Source organism: Salvia splendens, chromosome 16, assembly GCF_004379255.2.
Source record: "Salvia splendens isolate huo1 chromosome 16, SspV2, whole genome shotgun sequence".
Lineage (NCBI taxonomy): Eukaryota > Viridiplantae > Streptophyta > Magnoliopsida > Lamiales > Lamiaceae > Salvia > Salvia splendens.
In genome coordinates, this window is record NC_056047.1 from 23,855,319 (window position 1) to 23,871,076 (window position 15,758).

The 15,758-nt window shown below is 41.0% G+C and overlaps 4 protein-coding genes across 5 annotated transcripts; 3 read left to right on the top strand and 1 right to left on the bottom strand.

The window, feature by feature from the left end:
- The first annotated feature begins 1,706 nt into the window (after positions 1-1,706).
- On the top strand, positions 1,707-3,323 carry LOC121772467 (serine/threonine-protein phosphatase 7 long form homolog). Its single transcript, XM_042169583.1, has 4 exons — positions 1,707-1,740; positions 1,816-1,903; positions 1,990-2,436; positions 2,528-3,323. Exons 1-4 carry the CDS (start codon positions 1,709-1,711, stop codon positions 2,771-2,773), a joined length of 813 nt encoding a protein of 270 aa, XP_042025517.1. The 5' UTR covers positions 1,707-1,708; the 3' UTR covers positions 2,774-3,323.
- A 978-nt stretch (positions 3,324-4,301) lies between these two features.
- On the top strand, positions 4,302-8,016 carry LOC121770702. 2 transcript variants are annotated; one of them, XM_042167471.1, is made up of 2 exons: positions 4,302-6,065; positions 6,170-8,016. In XM_042167471.1, exon 2 carries the CDS (start codon positions 6,187-6,189, stop codon positions 7,657-7,659), a length of 1,473 nt encoding a protein of 490 aa, XP_042023405.1. In that variant the 5' UTR covers positions 4,302-6,065; positions 6,170-6,186; the 3' UTR covers positions 7,660-8,016. Both variants share the same exon structure in this region, with proteins under 2 accessions (XP_042023405.1, XP_042023406.1).
- Positions 8,017-9,191: 1,175 nt separating this feature from the next.
- Positions 9,192-9,872, bottom strand: LOC121770389. The gene has a single exon (XM_042167126.1). The coding sequence runs from the start codon at positions 9,870-9,872 to the stop codon at positions 9,192-9,194; it is 681 nt and encodes a 226-aa protein (XP_042023060.1).
- Positions 9,873-13,324: 3,452 nt separating this feature from the next.
- LOC121769911 (peptide methionine sulfoxide reductase A5-like) lies at positions 13,325-15,525 on the top strand. Its single transcript, XM_042166693.1, has 4 exons — positions 13,325-13,618; positions 14,515-14,627; positions 14,712-14,856; positions 15,030-15,525. Exons 1-4 carry the CDS (start codon positions 13,343-13,345, stop codon positions 15,225-15,227), a joined length of 732 nt encoding a protein of 243 aa, XP_042022627.1. The 5' UTR covers positions 13,325-13,342; the 3' UTR covers positions 15,228-15,525.
- The last annotated feature ends 233 nt before the right edge of the window (positions 15,526-15,758 follow it).

The following is a 15,758-nucleotide window of genomic DNA, read 5'->3' on the forward strand; positions in this document are numbered from 1 at the left end:
ACTTTAATTGAATTCCATTTTAATGAAGAGCATTACTTGTATTCTGCCTCAGGGAGTGACGCATAAGAGTTATGCGTCACTAACAGAAAGACGCATAATAATTATGCGTCGTTAGTTATTGACGCATAATCGTTATGCGTCGCTAATAAACAACGCATAAGGGTTATGCGTCGTTAGATATTGACGCATAACCATTGTGCGTCATTTATTAACGACGCATAACTCTTATGCGTCGTTTATTAGCGACGCATAATTCTTATGCGTCGTTCGTTGAGTTTTAAACCGGGCAGAAGGCAGAACCAGCCAGAAACGAACGCGCAGAAGCAGGGGACGAAATCAAGCTATTTCCGACGAATCTGAGCAAAATCCGGCGAATTTCCACCATTTTGCAACCATATTCCGGTAATTGTTCTTCAATTTGGCTAAATACATCCTTTTATGTTTAATTTGGGCAGGTTTTCCGTAATTTAGTAAAAGTAGGGTTTTTGATTAAATTGATGGATTTTTGGTATATTTTTGTTGTTTTGTTGTATATAATTAGGGATTATGATGAAATTATGGGTTATGATGAAATTGATGGAATTTTTGGTCGACTTTCCGTAATTTGTGTATTTCATATGGATTTAATTTAGCAAAATTAGGGTTTATGATGAAATTGTTGGATTTGTTGGTCGATTTTCCGTAATTTGGGTATTTCATACGCATATAATTGAATGATAGAAGCAATTGATTAAGTTTTTGTAATTGTGCCCCTTTTGGTGGGTGATTTTATGTAATTTGGGTATTTCATATGCATATATTGGGCCCCTAAGTTGCAATTTAGTTAGCTTGTTGAGTTGTTATGAAAAAAATTGAATCATGGGTGAATGTTTTGAAGTAGATGGCATCTGCAAGTTCCGAACAACAGTTATGCTATGGACCTGAGGATCCATCACTACTGTTTCATCAGAACGAACATATTTCAGGCTCCTTGTTGGCGAATGGCACAACAAATGTGTTGAGAAGTCGTAGGACGAAGAGTAAGGTGTGGGCATTGCCAATACATGAAAATGTGATGTATTGGCTAGATGTATGGGGGTTCAGAGGCGTGGTTGAATGTGGAAGGCCGATGAGGATGGACAATGAGCTAATAACGGCCTTGATCGAGCGCTGGAGGCCTGAGACACACTGTTTCCACCTTCCAGTTGGTGAAGTTACTGTAACCTTACAGGATGTGCAAAGCCTGTGGGGTTTGAGAGCAGACAGTCGTGTTTTCACTGGCCGTGACTACCCTGTTGGATTTGAAGATTGGTCCAGCAAGTGTAGAGATTTGTTGGGATGGATACCTGACGCAGAAACCGAAACGAAGCACGGTGGTTTGTTGATGACGTCTCTGATCCACCAAGCGACGATGCCGTTGGGTGATGGGCTGCCTGAGTATGCATACATTCAAAGAGCACGTATACATGCTCTGATCTTATTAGGGGGACTTATTTTACCGGACACCACAGGGTGCAAGGTCCCCTTTATGTGGTTAAATGCCTTAGACGATCCGGAAGATGTGGCTAATATCAGTTGGGGTAGTGCTGCTTTAGCATACCTGTATCATTATTTGTGCGAGGCTTCTATAGGCAGACAGAGAAGAGATGTGGGTGGACATATGGTTCTCTTGCAGCTGTGGGCCTGGGAAAGAATGCCTACATTGAGGCCAGCCTTCTTGATATCGCCTATGCACACGCCGTATACCCCGTGTGGAGCCAAGTAATGTTTTTGTTTAAATTAACTCACATAATTATGTATTTTGTTGATAACTTTTGACGTTAATATTATGTATAGGTGGCACGGAGTTACTGAAATTGGAAATGCTCCCCGACATTCAGTAGCTCATTATCGTGATCAGTTATCACTGATCCGTCCTGACCAGGTGAAATTTATTTGTGTTGTCTTAGTTAATGAATTTACTTACTATAGTATGAAATTAATTGTATTTTTTATTTTATTTGTTTGTAGTTTATGTGGACACCCTATGCAGACTGTATCCTCCCTGAGTACTGCATTGATTCAACTGCATCCTACTTGTGCGATACTTATTTGGTGTGCTGGTCATTTGTCGAGGCACACGAGGCTGGACGCGTTTCCCGACAATTTAACCGCTACCAGCGTATTCCTCAGTGCTGTGATAGGATGCTACATAGCTCCGGCCATTTGAGTAAAAGTCACCGTCGTGGGAGGAAGGGCGCTGATTGGGCTAAGGTACATAAGTTCTTCATTGATGAGTGGGACTTGCGCCACGACAGGTTCCAAGCAACTTTTGACCATGCAACGACGACAATGGATGGTCGCATTAATCCGGGCTATATGGCGTGGTACAATAGGATCACCGTGTCGTACCTAGTTCAACCTGGGACACAGTCAACTGAAGGGATGAACGAGGCAGCCCCTTCTAATTTATTGGCGGTATGTGATGTTTTTGTATATAAAAATGTCTTCAGTTTAAAGTTTGTATTGCTCACCGTGGTATGATGTCATTTGTATTTGTGTTTTCTAGGTTGAGACCCTTCAGGGGATATGGCATTTGACCTCTGAACATGACACAGACCCTCGGTTACGGCAGATTCGAGAAATGGCTGCTTCGGCACTTCGTGCGATGAACCATGCTGATGCGATGGAGTATCCATCTTCTCAACGGCGAAATGTGGTCATGCCGCCACGCCCACCAACTTCTCTTCGTCATGGACTGCCGGGTGTCCGGATGGGTGGGCACGGGATTACGCGACAGCATAGGTTGTCGTAGCAGCAGCAGCCGCAACCTGAGTATGCGGTACCAAAGCCCTTGAGTCCGGAGTACGATCCACCAGGATGGTCTCAGCTGAGTGGTGCAAGCCACGAGCCCTCGCAATGGGGAGCACGCGCGTCATGTGATTCATTCTTTGGCAGTGTGTCTGATTGGGATGCAGCTCAACCAGGACGTGATACGTACTTTCAGAATTATCAATTTATGGATCTGGTGGGGGAAGAAGAGGGTCAGGAAGAAGAGGGTCCGAAAGAAGAGGGCGGGGAAGAAGAGGGCGGGGAAGAAGAGGGCGGGGATGAACATGACAAAGTAATATTCCGACCACCGACCGCGGGATCCTCACGACCATCAAGTACGATTGCGAGGGCTATGCAGAATGTATTCAGGGGATTTTCAACAAGGAAGAACAAAGGGAAAGCTCCGACAAAGTTCACGCCTCCATCTAGATAGATTTCGGTCATATATTGGTATTTGTGTCTATTGAAACAGGTTGTGATCGTAAGTTGATTTTTGAACATTTTTGATATGATGAAACATAATTAGTGTGGAATGTTTTCTATGGTGGAATGAACAATATTATGATTTTGATAAACAAATATAAACAAATATCGTCAAATGCCCGAAACATGTTTCAAAAATCAACATACGACCACACCGGGCGAAGTGGCTGGACTCGATACAAATTTACATAAAATTGCCCGACCGGGCGTTTTAGAAAAATAAAATCTCCCGACCGGGCAAAGTTTCTGGACTGAATAGTGCGTGACGAAATTCACCCGGTGACGCATAACCCTTATGCGTCGTTCTTTGGTGACGCATAACGATTATGCGTCGTTCATTGGTGACGCATAATTGTTATGCGTCACTGGGTGAATGTTGTCATGCACTGTTGAGTCCAGAAACTTCGCCCGTGGGTTGATTGGGGTCCGAAAAGAGGGTGGAGACATGTCAAGGTGCTCAAGGCCTCGTGGGGGGAGGGAACGGAAGCGACGCCCGTCCAAACATTTCTTATGGAGTCATTTGCCCCTCACTGCGCGACTTTCGTATAATGGTCATAACTCTCTCATCCGGACTCCGATTGGGGCGTTTAAGATACTCACGCGAATCCCTTTCGAAGACGAAGATAGTGCTTTTAGAGGATTCCAGAGAAATCGCTCGACCGGGCGATTTTCAAGGGGAAAACGCCCGACCGGGCGTTCTGTCAGTTTTTGGTCGCGAATTCCAGAAAGTTCGCTCGACCGGGCGTTTTGCATGAGCCCAAAACGCCCGACCGGGCGTGTTGCGCGACTTGCGTTTTTGGACTCTTTTTGTCTCTTTTATTTAGCACTTTTAGTCCCTTGTATAAATACCAATGTCTAGGGTTTTGTGGGGAGACTTTTGAACATTATTGAAGAACAAAGACACCATTGGAGCACCCATCTTCATCATTGAAGATTTATCCAAAATCCCTTGTGGTTGCATTTAATCTATTGCCGGGCTTAGATTATTTGTTAAGGTATGCTTGCTAGTTCTTGTGTTGCTAGTTGGTGGAGCCATTAGGTTTTTGTTTGTGAAAGTAGCCATTGAGTTTTTCTTTCTTGAGCTTGAATCTAAATCATAACACTTATCATCTTCTTCTTCTTTTCCATCTTTTTATTGTCATATTTCTTGTTTGGGTTATTGGATATTATTGCAAGAACAAATCCGGGCAACATATGTTTATTGAATCCTTAAGATTCACATTATTTGGTATCAAGAGCCATTGGTTCTTGTTCTTGTAATTGTAAGAAATTTATCAAAAAAAAAAGAAAGAAAGAAAAAAAAAGTGATACTTCAAAATATATCCACGGGCTTTAGCTATAAATCGGTATACATATTGTTGGGTATGCCAAATTGATTATTCCAAAGTTGTAGACCAAAATTGAATCAATTGTTGGGTCTATTGTTGTTGGGTGAAATTGTGCACACAAATTGTTTGTTGATTTGTCCCATTGGCCTAGCACCCTACTTTCACTTATCTTGTGGCTTCTTGGACTAGTTTTCACTTGCCTAGTTGTATATCTTGTTTGTGCTATTTGTGCAACCCTTGAGTTTACATCGTCGAGAGCAAGTGAGAGAGAGTATCTAGCCACTAAATCTCTAAGCCTTCCGAGAGATTTTGGGTGTGAGTTTGGGGAATTGGGGACATGCTTTGTGGGTTGGAAAGTGAGCTCCTCACTAAAATCTCCATTCTTGGGTGTGTGCGTTGTTTGTGTTACTAACAAAAGGGACTTGTCCCTAGTCTTGTGCAATTTGTTTTGTAGGTACTTGAAATGGTGAACTCTAGGCATGACTCGCCTATAAATCAAGTTGCCTCACCATCCGATGTTACTATCGAAGAGATGTTCTCCTCAATCATGAAGTAGATGCACGAGGTGCGGGACAATGTGAATGCTATGCAAGGAGGATTTACGACTTTTCATGAGGATATAGCCCTCCTCAGAGATCGAGTTAGGCATAACCATTCCATAGCACCTAGTGACCGAGAGAGACATGATTGGAGTGGCTACAACTCTTGGTACCATGATGATGGACTTGATAGAGGGAGTAGAAGGGAACGAATTCCAAAGTTCCATGGAGAGTCACACTCTAGGGGGATGAGGGATCATGGTCATCATAAGGTGCATGAGTGGCTAATGGGGGAAGAAACCTCAAGTAAAGCAAGGAAGAGCTCAAACTCACAACATTATGGTTGTGGCACAAGCGGAAGAAGTGTCCCACCAAAGAAGGTGGACTTATCTCATCCTAGCTATCACACGAAGGTTTCGTCGTGGTTGTCATCCAATTTCCCTCCTTCAAAGAGCTTGATTCAAAGTGAGCGTGACAATGTTAATCGCATTGTTAAAGAGCGTGTCAAATATAGGGTGGATTTTATTGCCAACGAAAATGAAGAGCAATGTGACGATGAAAAAGAGTCTATGTCCATATATGAAGAAGACGCACACCCAACTTTCAATGATGGTGTGCCAAGCATAGTGGAAGCCGAAGACGAATGTGAACCGTTGAATGCCCTTCAAATCTTGAACACCGAACCAAAGCTACATGAGGTTGCTAATGGAAACAAGCACTTGAGAGAGGATCGAGAGAAAGAGAAAAAGCTAGAGAGTGAGGGCATGCTTCAAAAGCCAATAGAGTGTGAGAAAAGGCAAAAATGTGAGACGCAAAAGCCAAGAGAGAGTGGTGGGGGTGAGTGTGAATCAAAGCTATCAAGAGAGAAAAACTACAAGCATGTGAGAAAAAAAAGTGGCTTGTTAGATTATAAGGTCAACCTTGGGTGGGCACTAGATAATCCTTTGCTTTTTGCCCTTGGTGAGAAATATAAACTTTTACCCACTAACACTTCTTATATTTCTTTTTGTGTTGTTGAGCCTTTTATAGTGAGTAAAATTGAAGACATGGAAGTGAGACATCATGATGCAAATGGCTTGGAAACTACCTCACCGAAAAATGATCAAGAGGAACAAGAGCAAGTCGAAGAACTCATTGCCCAAGGTTCAAGTACACTATCCTTGCTTCCTTGTGATGTTTCTTTGAAGTGCTTAGATAAGATTGATGTGTTGGACAATAACTTGCTTTGCAAAATTGATTTGAACCATGTTGAGCCTATCTTGTACTTAAAGCATGAGTTTGTAAATTCAAGAGTGACACATGTGAATAAGATTGATTTTGAAAAGCCGGCTTGTGATGATAGCTTTGTCATTGGTGATTTGTGGCATCAAGAGCTTGAATATTTGAATACCAAGTCCATATTTTCATCTTATGTTGACCCCTTCTTGAGAAATCCAAGCATTGATAAGTATGTTATTTCGATTTTGGATTCTAACTTGAAAGATGAAATGACTTCCTTGCATACTAAGATGTCTAAGCCTTCACTTATTCGCAATTTTAAGTTTCATAAACATGTGGATGAGAATGTTGATGACTTTAGAACTTGGTATTTGCTATGTTTTCATTGCAAAATGGTTAGACCCTTCAATGGGATTGGGATGTTCTATGGTTGTTTTGTGAAGGACTTTTCCACTCACATGTCTTTTGTGGGTTATGTTGTGATTAAAGTCATAGTAATGCATTGTTCCCATGTGTGTGCCCATGTCTTGAAATTGTTAGAGCAATTGCGAGGGACTTATTTTTATAAGTTTCTTATGTTAATTGATATTATGTTTTACAAGATTCATGTGGTGTTATACAAGGTTCACATGTCTTGTGTTGAGCATACCCTACATGCTATGCACAATGATTTTTGGTCACATTCTTCTCATAATAATGATCACTTCTTCAAAGTATTGGAGCAATTAAGTAAGCATCATGTTGACAAACTTGATTCTACATTTGGCATAATTCCTTGTAAGCTTCAAGAAAATAATCTTAAGATTGAGGTCTCCTTTGTTCTCATTGCTAAATTCGTTTTTGAATGTGATAGTGGAAGTTGGTTCGTTGATTGTGATTGTGAGAACCATCTCCTTGTTTGTGAAATATCTTTTGGGTTCCAAAGTGAAATCAACCTCTTGTATTGTACTATGATATTTGATTTGGACTCGCTCGATTTTGTAGGTGTACTTGATCGGGATTTGAGGACAAATCCTTCAAAAGAAGGAGAGGATGATGTGAACCCGAGTGTCCCAAAGAAAAATCGAAGAACCGGATTTGAGGACAAATCCTTTCACAAAGAAGGAGAGGATGATGTGAATCCGGGTATTCACAATCATAAAATACAACGATGTCGAGGGCCGTGGGTTGATTGGGGTCCGAAAAGAGGGTGGAGACATGTCAAGGTGCTCAAGGCCTCGTGGGGGGAGGGAACGGAAGCGACTCCCGTCCAAACATTTCTTATGGAGTCATTTGCCCCTCACTGCGCGACTTTCGTATAATGGTCATAACTCTCTCATCCGGACTCCGATTGGGGCGTTTAAGATACTCACGCGAAGCCCTTTCGAAGACGAAGATAGTGCTTTTAGAGGATTCCAGAGAAATCGCTCGACCGGGCGATTTTCAAGGGGAAAACGCCCGACCGGGCGTTCTGTCAGTTTTTGGTCGCGAATTCCAGAAAGTTCGCTCGACCGGGCGTTTTGCATGAGCCCAAAACGCCCGACCGGGCGTGTTGCGCGACTTGCGTTTTTGGACTCTTTTTGTCTCTTTTATTTAGCACTTTTAGTCCCTTGTATAAATACCAATGTCTAGGGTTTTGTGGGGAGACTTTTGAACATTATTGAAGAACAAAGACTCCATTGGAGCACCCATCTTCATCATTGAAGATTTATCCAAAATCCCTTGTGGTTGCATTTAATCTATTGTCGGGCTTAGATTATTTGTTAAGGTATGCTTGCTAGTTCTTGTGTTGCTAGTTGGTGGAGCCATTAGGTTTTTGTTTGTGAAAGTAGCCATTGGGTTTTTCTTTCTTGAGCTTGAATCTAAATCATAACACTTATCATCTTCTTCTTCTTTTCCATCTTTTTATTGTCATATTTCTTGTTTGGGTTATTGGATATTATTGCAAGAACAAATCCGGGCAACATATGTTTATTGAATCCTTAAGATTCACATTATAAAATCTCCCGACCGGGCAAAGTTTCTGGACTGAATAGTGCGTGACGAAATTCACCCGGTGACGCATAACCCTTATGCGTCGTTCTTTGGTGACGCATAACGATTATGCGTCGTTCTGTGGTGATGCATAACAATTATGCGTCGTTCATTGGTAACGCATAATTGTTATGCGTCACTGGGTGAATGTTGTCACGCACTGTTGAGTCCAGAAACTTCGCCCGGTCGGGCGATTTTATTTTTCTAAAACGCCCGGCCGGGCGTTTTTATGTAGATTTGTATCGACTCCAGCCACTTCGCCCGGTGTGGTCGTATGTTGATTTTTGAAACATGTTTCGGGCATATGACGATATTTGTTTATATTTGTTTATCAAAATCATAATATTGTTCATTCTACCATAGAAAACATTCCACACTATTTATGTTTCATCATATAAAAAATGTTCAAAAATCAACTTACGATCACAACCTGTTTCAATAGACACAAATACCAACATATGACCGAAATCTATCTAGATGGAGGCGTGAACTTTGTCGGAGCTTTCCCTTTGTTCTTCCTTGTTGAAAATCCCCTGAATACATTCTGCATAGCCCTCCCAATCGTACTTGATGGTCGTGAGGATCCCGCGGTCGGGCATTTGATGGGTTGAAACATGTTTCTGGCATATGTTGGTATTTGTTTATCAAAATCATAATACTTGTCGTAATAACAATCATAATAACTGTCATAATAAAAAGCATAATGACTGTCGACAACATCTCACAAATGTTGAAACATACACATAGTAGCTATCACATCTCACAAATGTTGAAACATACACGTAGTAGCTATCACAGCTCACAAATATTTACCACGACTTTACGGAACAGCACCGGCTGAGCAATTTCTTCGGTCATGCCCCTCTATCCCGCAATTTCTGCAACGGCGGGGAGCTCTCGGTTCATCTTCCTCCTGGACATCCATTTGATTAAGTATCCTCCTTCTTCTAACTCGGCCACGCGTTCTAGGAATCAACTGCTGAGGGGTGATGCACAACTTCCATGAAGGTGCAACCCAATACTCTTCGTGTCTTGGTGCATCAAATGAAACTTGAGTATAGTACTGTGATCTCCATGTACCTAGGTAGTACTTCTCATCAATGAGGTCAATCATAACATGACCTCGGTCTCTAGCAACCGCACAAGCATGCGAACAAGGGATTCTCCACATCTGCCACTTACCACAACTGCAACTCGATTCCAAATACCTCACTAATTGAACATTGTTGCCCTTTGACACTCCTTGTACGATTCTTCCTCGAGTTCGGACATGGTACTTCCCTGTATCTCGGTCAATGACAGTGATGTAATGTTTTCGCCCCTTTGAGTCATTCTTAGCAAGTTTGTCCCTCGCCCATGGGGTTAATTCACCTTCGGTGTGTTCGATTGTTGTCTTCTTCTCCACCCACCATTTTACCGTCCTCCAAAATGTCAAATCAACCAACGCTCTAATCGGCAACTCTCTCACACCCCTCAAGACGTTATTGTAGCACTCCGACATGTTTGTTGTGGCCACCCCCCACCTAAGTCCACCATCGTAGCACAATGACCAACATTCTTTTGTAATCCTATTCAGGATTCGAACCGCACCACTGTTGACATCATGTAGTGCTCGACGTCTTCTGGCAAATTTACGTTCCTGAGAACTGACCCCCAACTTCCATATAATGGCCTTCACATTGTGGCCCTTGTGCTTCTTCAACACATTTGCCCTCACATGAAGCAAACAAAATTTGTGGTGTATCTGCGGGGCCCTTGTCATGATTTCAGACTCCATTGCATTCAAGAGTCCTTTATGCCTATCTGATATAATGCACACCTCCCTCTCGTATTTCACCACATGAGTTTTGACATGATCCAAAAACCACGACCAACTGTCATTGGTTTCTTCATCCACCACAGCATATACAATAGGCAAGCATGTCTTGTTAGCATCAAAACCACAAGCAACAAGCAACTTACCTTTAAATCTTCCTCGGAGGTGAGTCCCGTCCACTGTTAACACCGGTGCAGCCTTCTGGAACACATGTATTGCAGGCCCAAATGCCCAGAAAACATAGTTGAACACCATTGTACGCCTCCGACTCAACAGCTCGTTATGCTTCCACTCAACAATTGTGCCCGTATTCTGTGATTGGGGTTCAAACATGTAGCTTGACAACTGCCTAAATGATTCCTCCCATCCACCGTACACAAACTCTATAGCATTTCTCTTTGCATACCATGCCTTTTTATAACTGATTAACACACCAAATCTGTCTTGAACATCAGCTATTATTGAGAAGACCTTGAAATCGGCACATTGTCGCACATGATGTCGAATCAACAGAGCTATCATTGGGGATGAAAAGTTAGCATGATCTCTATTAGCCCGGTGGCCTACACAAGTATGTCGATCCTTGCACTTCCTAACTTCCCACATATCGTCATGCGACCTTTGTGTAACTGAAACCTCCCACTTACATTCCCTCGCCTTTTCAGCGTCGGTGGTGCTGATGATGCCTGCCCCTGTTACTGTCGTTCCTGCTGGAAATTTGCATACATCATGCCACCTTCTTAATTTGCTCTCGACAACCTTAAACTGTTTTTCATTCCACAAACTCCACATAGTTACAGCAGTCTTCACGTGTAGCTTGGAATCAAATTTTGTTCCCAACACAATCCGATGCGGCTCATTCTCATTCCAATACAAAAGGTTGTGTTCATTACCACCCACATCATCCGATACTCCAGAAGGACTACTTGGTAATTCACGAAAGAATCTAAACCCACTAGGATTGTATTCCGGAAGTGGTTGTTCACCTTGCATAACAGGTTTACATGGTACTATCTCATCATCAGAACTAGCATCGACATCATCAGCACCATCACCATCACTGACATCGAGGTCTGGCTCTGTCTCAGATAGTGGCCTTGGCTCATCAAGATCATCTGCAACATCTACCTCATCATTCAATCCAACACCAACATCAGCAACATCTACAACATCTACAACATCTACAACATCTCTCTGCTCATTCATACTACGATCAAAGCTCATTTGATCCACCCTGGCAGATGATCCAACACCACAGTCAAAACTCATTTGTTCAAACCTCGCAGATGCTCCAATACCATAATCAACAACTGGTGGGATTTCTGCACTCCTCACCGGTGAATACTCAACAAATAATTCAATACACCCACTTGAATTTTGAGCATTGTTGAACATAAACATTACACTTTCATCATTGCAAATCACAGAACTTGTATAACTCATACCGGAAGCATAGACTATACATTGTCTCCATAATAATTCAATTGTGTGTTGGTTCATATCTATTCCCATCGCATCACAGATCATTGCTACCAACCCAGAATAGGAAACACCTGAATTTAATATGATGGAGCTCCTCGCACGAGGTGGTTCATAACCAATACCCATATGTGGTAGTTGAACTACTCTACCACCCCAATACAAACTCACAAATACTTGCATGATTTCTGCATAAAAAACATTTAAAACAACGACAATTAGGGACATTTTTCCTACAAGCCCTAATTTGTATAAATTGGGTAAAACTAACAAATGAAAGCACAATAAACATGAATAATGATGGATGTAGCTAAATTGATTAACAAATTACCGGATCTTATGGAGAAATCGCCGGAAATCGCCTGAAAACGCCGGAAATCGCCGAGAGAAGAAATGAAAGTGTGTGAAAGTGCGTTCTGTGAGCTGCGTCTGCCTGGAGGGCGTTAAAAGCCGCCTTAACGACGCATAACCATTATGCGTCGTTCTTTAATGACGCATAACCCTTATGCGTCGTTAAGCGACGCATAATCATTGTGCGTCATTAAAGAACGACGCATAAGGGTTGTGCGTTTCATTAAGAACGACGCACAACCATTATGCGTCACTCCCTCAATTAGAATGAATCTATTCTCCTTCATTAATTTGGAATTCCATTATTTTTTAAGCACAAAAGAAGAAAGACCTCTATGAAATGGAGGGGAATTACTGAAGATTTTTTCTGGAAAAAAAAAGGAGCAGTTCCTTATTCAATCTGCTGCAACAAACGTGTAGCATGGAGGGGAGGGTTGGGCTCAAGAAACATCTCCCACATATTTAATTTAATTGGACTCAAAAGATTGTGAAGCCCAAATTGTAATTATTTTATATATTGCATTTCCAACTTTTATTAATTAAAGTTCACAGTAAACTTTAATTAATCTCGTCGTCTTGTTCCCAACAAAATTAAATCGTACAACGTAGTAAAAAATATAATACTTGGTGTTATTCCACGTACTAAACATAACTCGAAACCTTTTCCTTAATCACCATGAACGTAAAAATTTTCGTTTATTCGACAAAAGAAACTAATTAAAAAAAACGGCTTGAACTTCGACGTCTAAAAGACAGAAAAAGTCGGGGTGTTACAAATATGTAATTTTTAATTTTGAAATTTTTTTTTCTCTCTAATGAGGTGAGACCTATTCCCACTAACAATACTTTTATTTAATTTTTCTTTATAGTTCTCTTTTACTTCACTAATTTTACATTAAAACCCGTGCCGACCTCAAAGTGCATATTCTTTGGAACGGAGGGAGTATAATTTATGGTTTGAGGTTATAAATGGACTGAATACTTATTTCAGTAAATAACATTTGAAATGACACGAGTTTTAATGCGAAATTGGTAAAATAAAATATAATTAGGATGAAAAAGTGACTGGAGCGAGATTTCCTTAAATAGAATTAATTAATGTCACCTATTTTTAACCTATTTTTAAAATACAGAAGAAGTAATATTTAAAAAACTCATGATTTTGAATATTAATGATTTTAATAAAAATTCATAAATCTGACATCAATTACTTAGTATTTGAATATTGGCAATTCGTTTATTTACATAGTCTGAATAATTAAGCTTTGTCTTCAATTATTCTATTTATTAAATTTCCAATCATTCGCATTTCCCTGTTGGTGAGAATGAAGGTAACTGCTTTATTTTTCCTCCTCACTTTTATTTCCCTCTCTGCGAACTCAGCTCTGAGCATCAGATTTCCCGATCGGATCTCCAATGACCCGATTCAACCATCCGATCTCCCCATTAAAACTGCGGTTTTCGCTCTCGGCAGCTTTTGGAGGTCCGAGGCCGCCTTCGGATGCCAAAACGGCGTCGTCAGAACCACCGCCGGTTACGCCGGCGGATCTCGGCTCAATCCCGAGTACCGAAGCTTAGGAGACCACGCGGAGTCCGTTCAGGTTTCACTCCTCTCATTTTCCACTTTCGTTATTCTCCATTTTCTGTCGTCCAATTGATTATTCAGATTAGCTTTTTACGCTCAATTTGGCTCTCCAATGCTTTATTGTAGATATGATTATTAGATATTTCAGGGTTTAGTTACAGCTAATTTTATCGTGGCGAGAAATTTTGAAGGATTTATGTAAATGTAGATATGATTTCTATCCATATTGTTATTGGTTATCTCAGATTTCATGTATGCAGTATGTTTTTAATGTGGAACACTAGTTATATTTGACTAGTTGAATTATAGTTTGATGTATGGGATCTGGTAAAAATTGGTACCAGTTATAGTCCGTTCTCATTTAACAAGGGGATGTTCAGTTTGCAACAATGTATCTCGTGATTAAATATGTAGAGTGTTTCCTAGATGGATAATCATGTGATAATTAGTCATAGTCAACCCCCCACTAAAATAATCTCATAATTTAATCCTAGATTATATCTTGGTAGTACTGTTTTGTCTAGGAAACCGAGCACCACTTACGTAAACAAGACGTGCAATTATGTTTAGGTTATTGACAACCACATGCTCACACAAAATGAAGGTTTGATGTAACCAAGTTTTGTAACTTGTTGGTTTCCACAACTCGGAGTTCATATAATTTATGATGATCATGAAGTTGCAAGAATTTGTACTAAAAGCATTGATTGTAGGGAGTTTACTTTTATAACTATGCGATAGGTGACATCGTAGTTAGATAAAGTTAAGCTGAAACACCCTCTGGGGCCTGCTCCTCGACTGGAAGCTCTATAACACTCGACTCCTAGTTTTACTTTATATGTAGCTGCCTTTCCTTGCCCTGCCCGGGTGGATGTTGGAGTAGTTTCTCAGTGATCGAATCATTCCGTGCAGGTAGAATACGATCCCAGAATTACAAGTTTCCGAGAACTACTTGATGTCTTTTGGAGCAGTCATGATTCTAGGCAAGTGTTCGGTCAAGGTCCTGATGTTGGGAATCAATACCGGTACTTATTTTCACTACCAGAACTCCTCTTATACAACCATGCCCCAGAAACATAAACTTCTTGTATCATATATGACCTGAGCAGATCTATAATATTCACAAACGGCACTGAAGAATCTAGGATAGCTGCTCTCAGCAAAGAAAAGGAACAAACACGGTCGAAGAACAGCGTTATTACCACTCAAATTCTACAGCTAGGAGTATTTTATCCTGCAGAGCCTGAACACCAGGTTTGTAATTTAACATATATTTCAAGCTTGCATTTCCTTTTTTGGTTTGTCCGAATACTTAGTACGATGATGCAAGTTTTTCCGATTTCAACATAGCAAAAATTACAAAAGGCACACTACTGTATACGCATTTCTTAGATAATTAGCTTACTGTCTGCTGGCCTTTTTTGTAGAAATTTGAACTTAAACGCAATCATTTTCTTCTCCAATTGATCGGAAACTTGCCTGAGGAAGAGCTCGAGAGGTCCAACCTAGCAACAAGACTGAATGGATATGCAGCAGAGCTCTGTCCACCTAGGTTGCAGGGGCAGATTAATGCCAAGATCAATAACATCGTAAGAAAAGGCTGGCCAATGCTAAGGGAGATCTAACTCGACTTTCTTAAAGTCCTCGACCACACTAAAATAGCTGCCCCCATCGGAGCCGACGGTTATCAGCTGACTGCATTTTCCGCGTTGATCAGAGCTTCATCATCTTAGCTAAAGCTGATTAACTCAAGGCTAGCCCACTTCTGATCGAGGCTAGTGCCTTTTTGGTGGAGGAGTTGTACTTATCGATTGTAATAGATGTGTCAATGATCGCTATTCCTTTATATATAAATTTATATATGTAAACTCGAACTAGTAGAGTGAGTTTTCCTCTTTAATTGATGATTTACTTGGTATTTTATTTTTTCGTGTATATGTCCTTCCCTTGAACTTGCACCGTTTAAGGACCGAATAAAATCAAAGCTAGTATTTAAAAAAGGGATATTGGCTTCTAAGAGTGTCCACGATAGAGGCGGAACAACCACGCCACAGCCACTAAACTTGCCCGCCCAGTCAGCACAGCCACAAAAACTTGTCCAGCCCAATAACAGTCATGCCACAACCACAAATCACATTATTTTATCAATTGTTGGT

What these genes read in the sequence shown, in the direction of transcription:
- LOC121772467 (XM_042169583.1), top strand. Translation starts at nt 1,709, where the DNA reads ATGCACACGCCGTATACCCCGTGTGGAGCCAA. An exon ending in CACTGATCCGTCCTGACCAG is followed by an intron (nt 1,904 to 1,989) that starts GTGAAATTTATT and finishes ATTTGTTTGTAG; the next exon opens with TTTATGTGGACACCCTATGC. An exon ending in CCCCTTCTAATTTATTGGCG is followed by an intron (nt 2,437 to 2,527) that starts GTATGTGATGTT and finishes TGTGTTTTCTAG; the next exon opens with GTTGAGACCCTTCAGGGGAT.
- LOC121770702 (XM_042167471.1), top strand. Translation starts at nt 6,187, where the DNA reads ATGGAAGTGAGACATCATGATGCAAATGGCTTGGAAACTACCTCACCG.
- LOC121770389 (XM_042167126.1), bottom strand. Translation starts at nt 9,872, where the DNA reads ATGTCGGAGTGCTACAATAACGTCTTGAGGGGTGTGAGAGAGTTGCCG.
- LOC121769911 (XM_042166693.1), top strand. Translation starts at nt 13,343, where the DNA reads ATGAAGGTAACTGCTTTATTTTTCCTCCTCACTTTTATTTCCCTCTCT. An exon ending in GATGTTGGGAATCAATACCG is followed by an intron (nt 14,628 to 14,711) that starts GTACTTATTTTC and finishes TGACCTGAGCAG; the next exon opens with ATCTATAATATTCACAAACG. An exon ending in CTGCAGAGCCTGAACACCAG is followed by an intron (nt 14,857 to 15,029) that starts GTTTGTAATTTA and finishes CCTTTTTTGTAG; the next exon opens with AAATTTGAACTTAAACGCAA.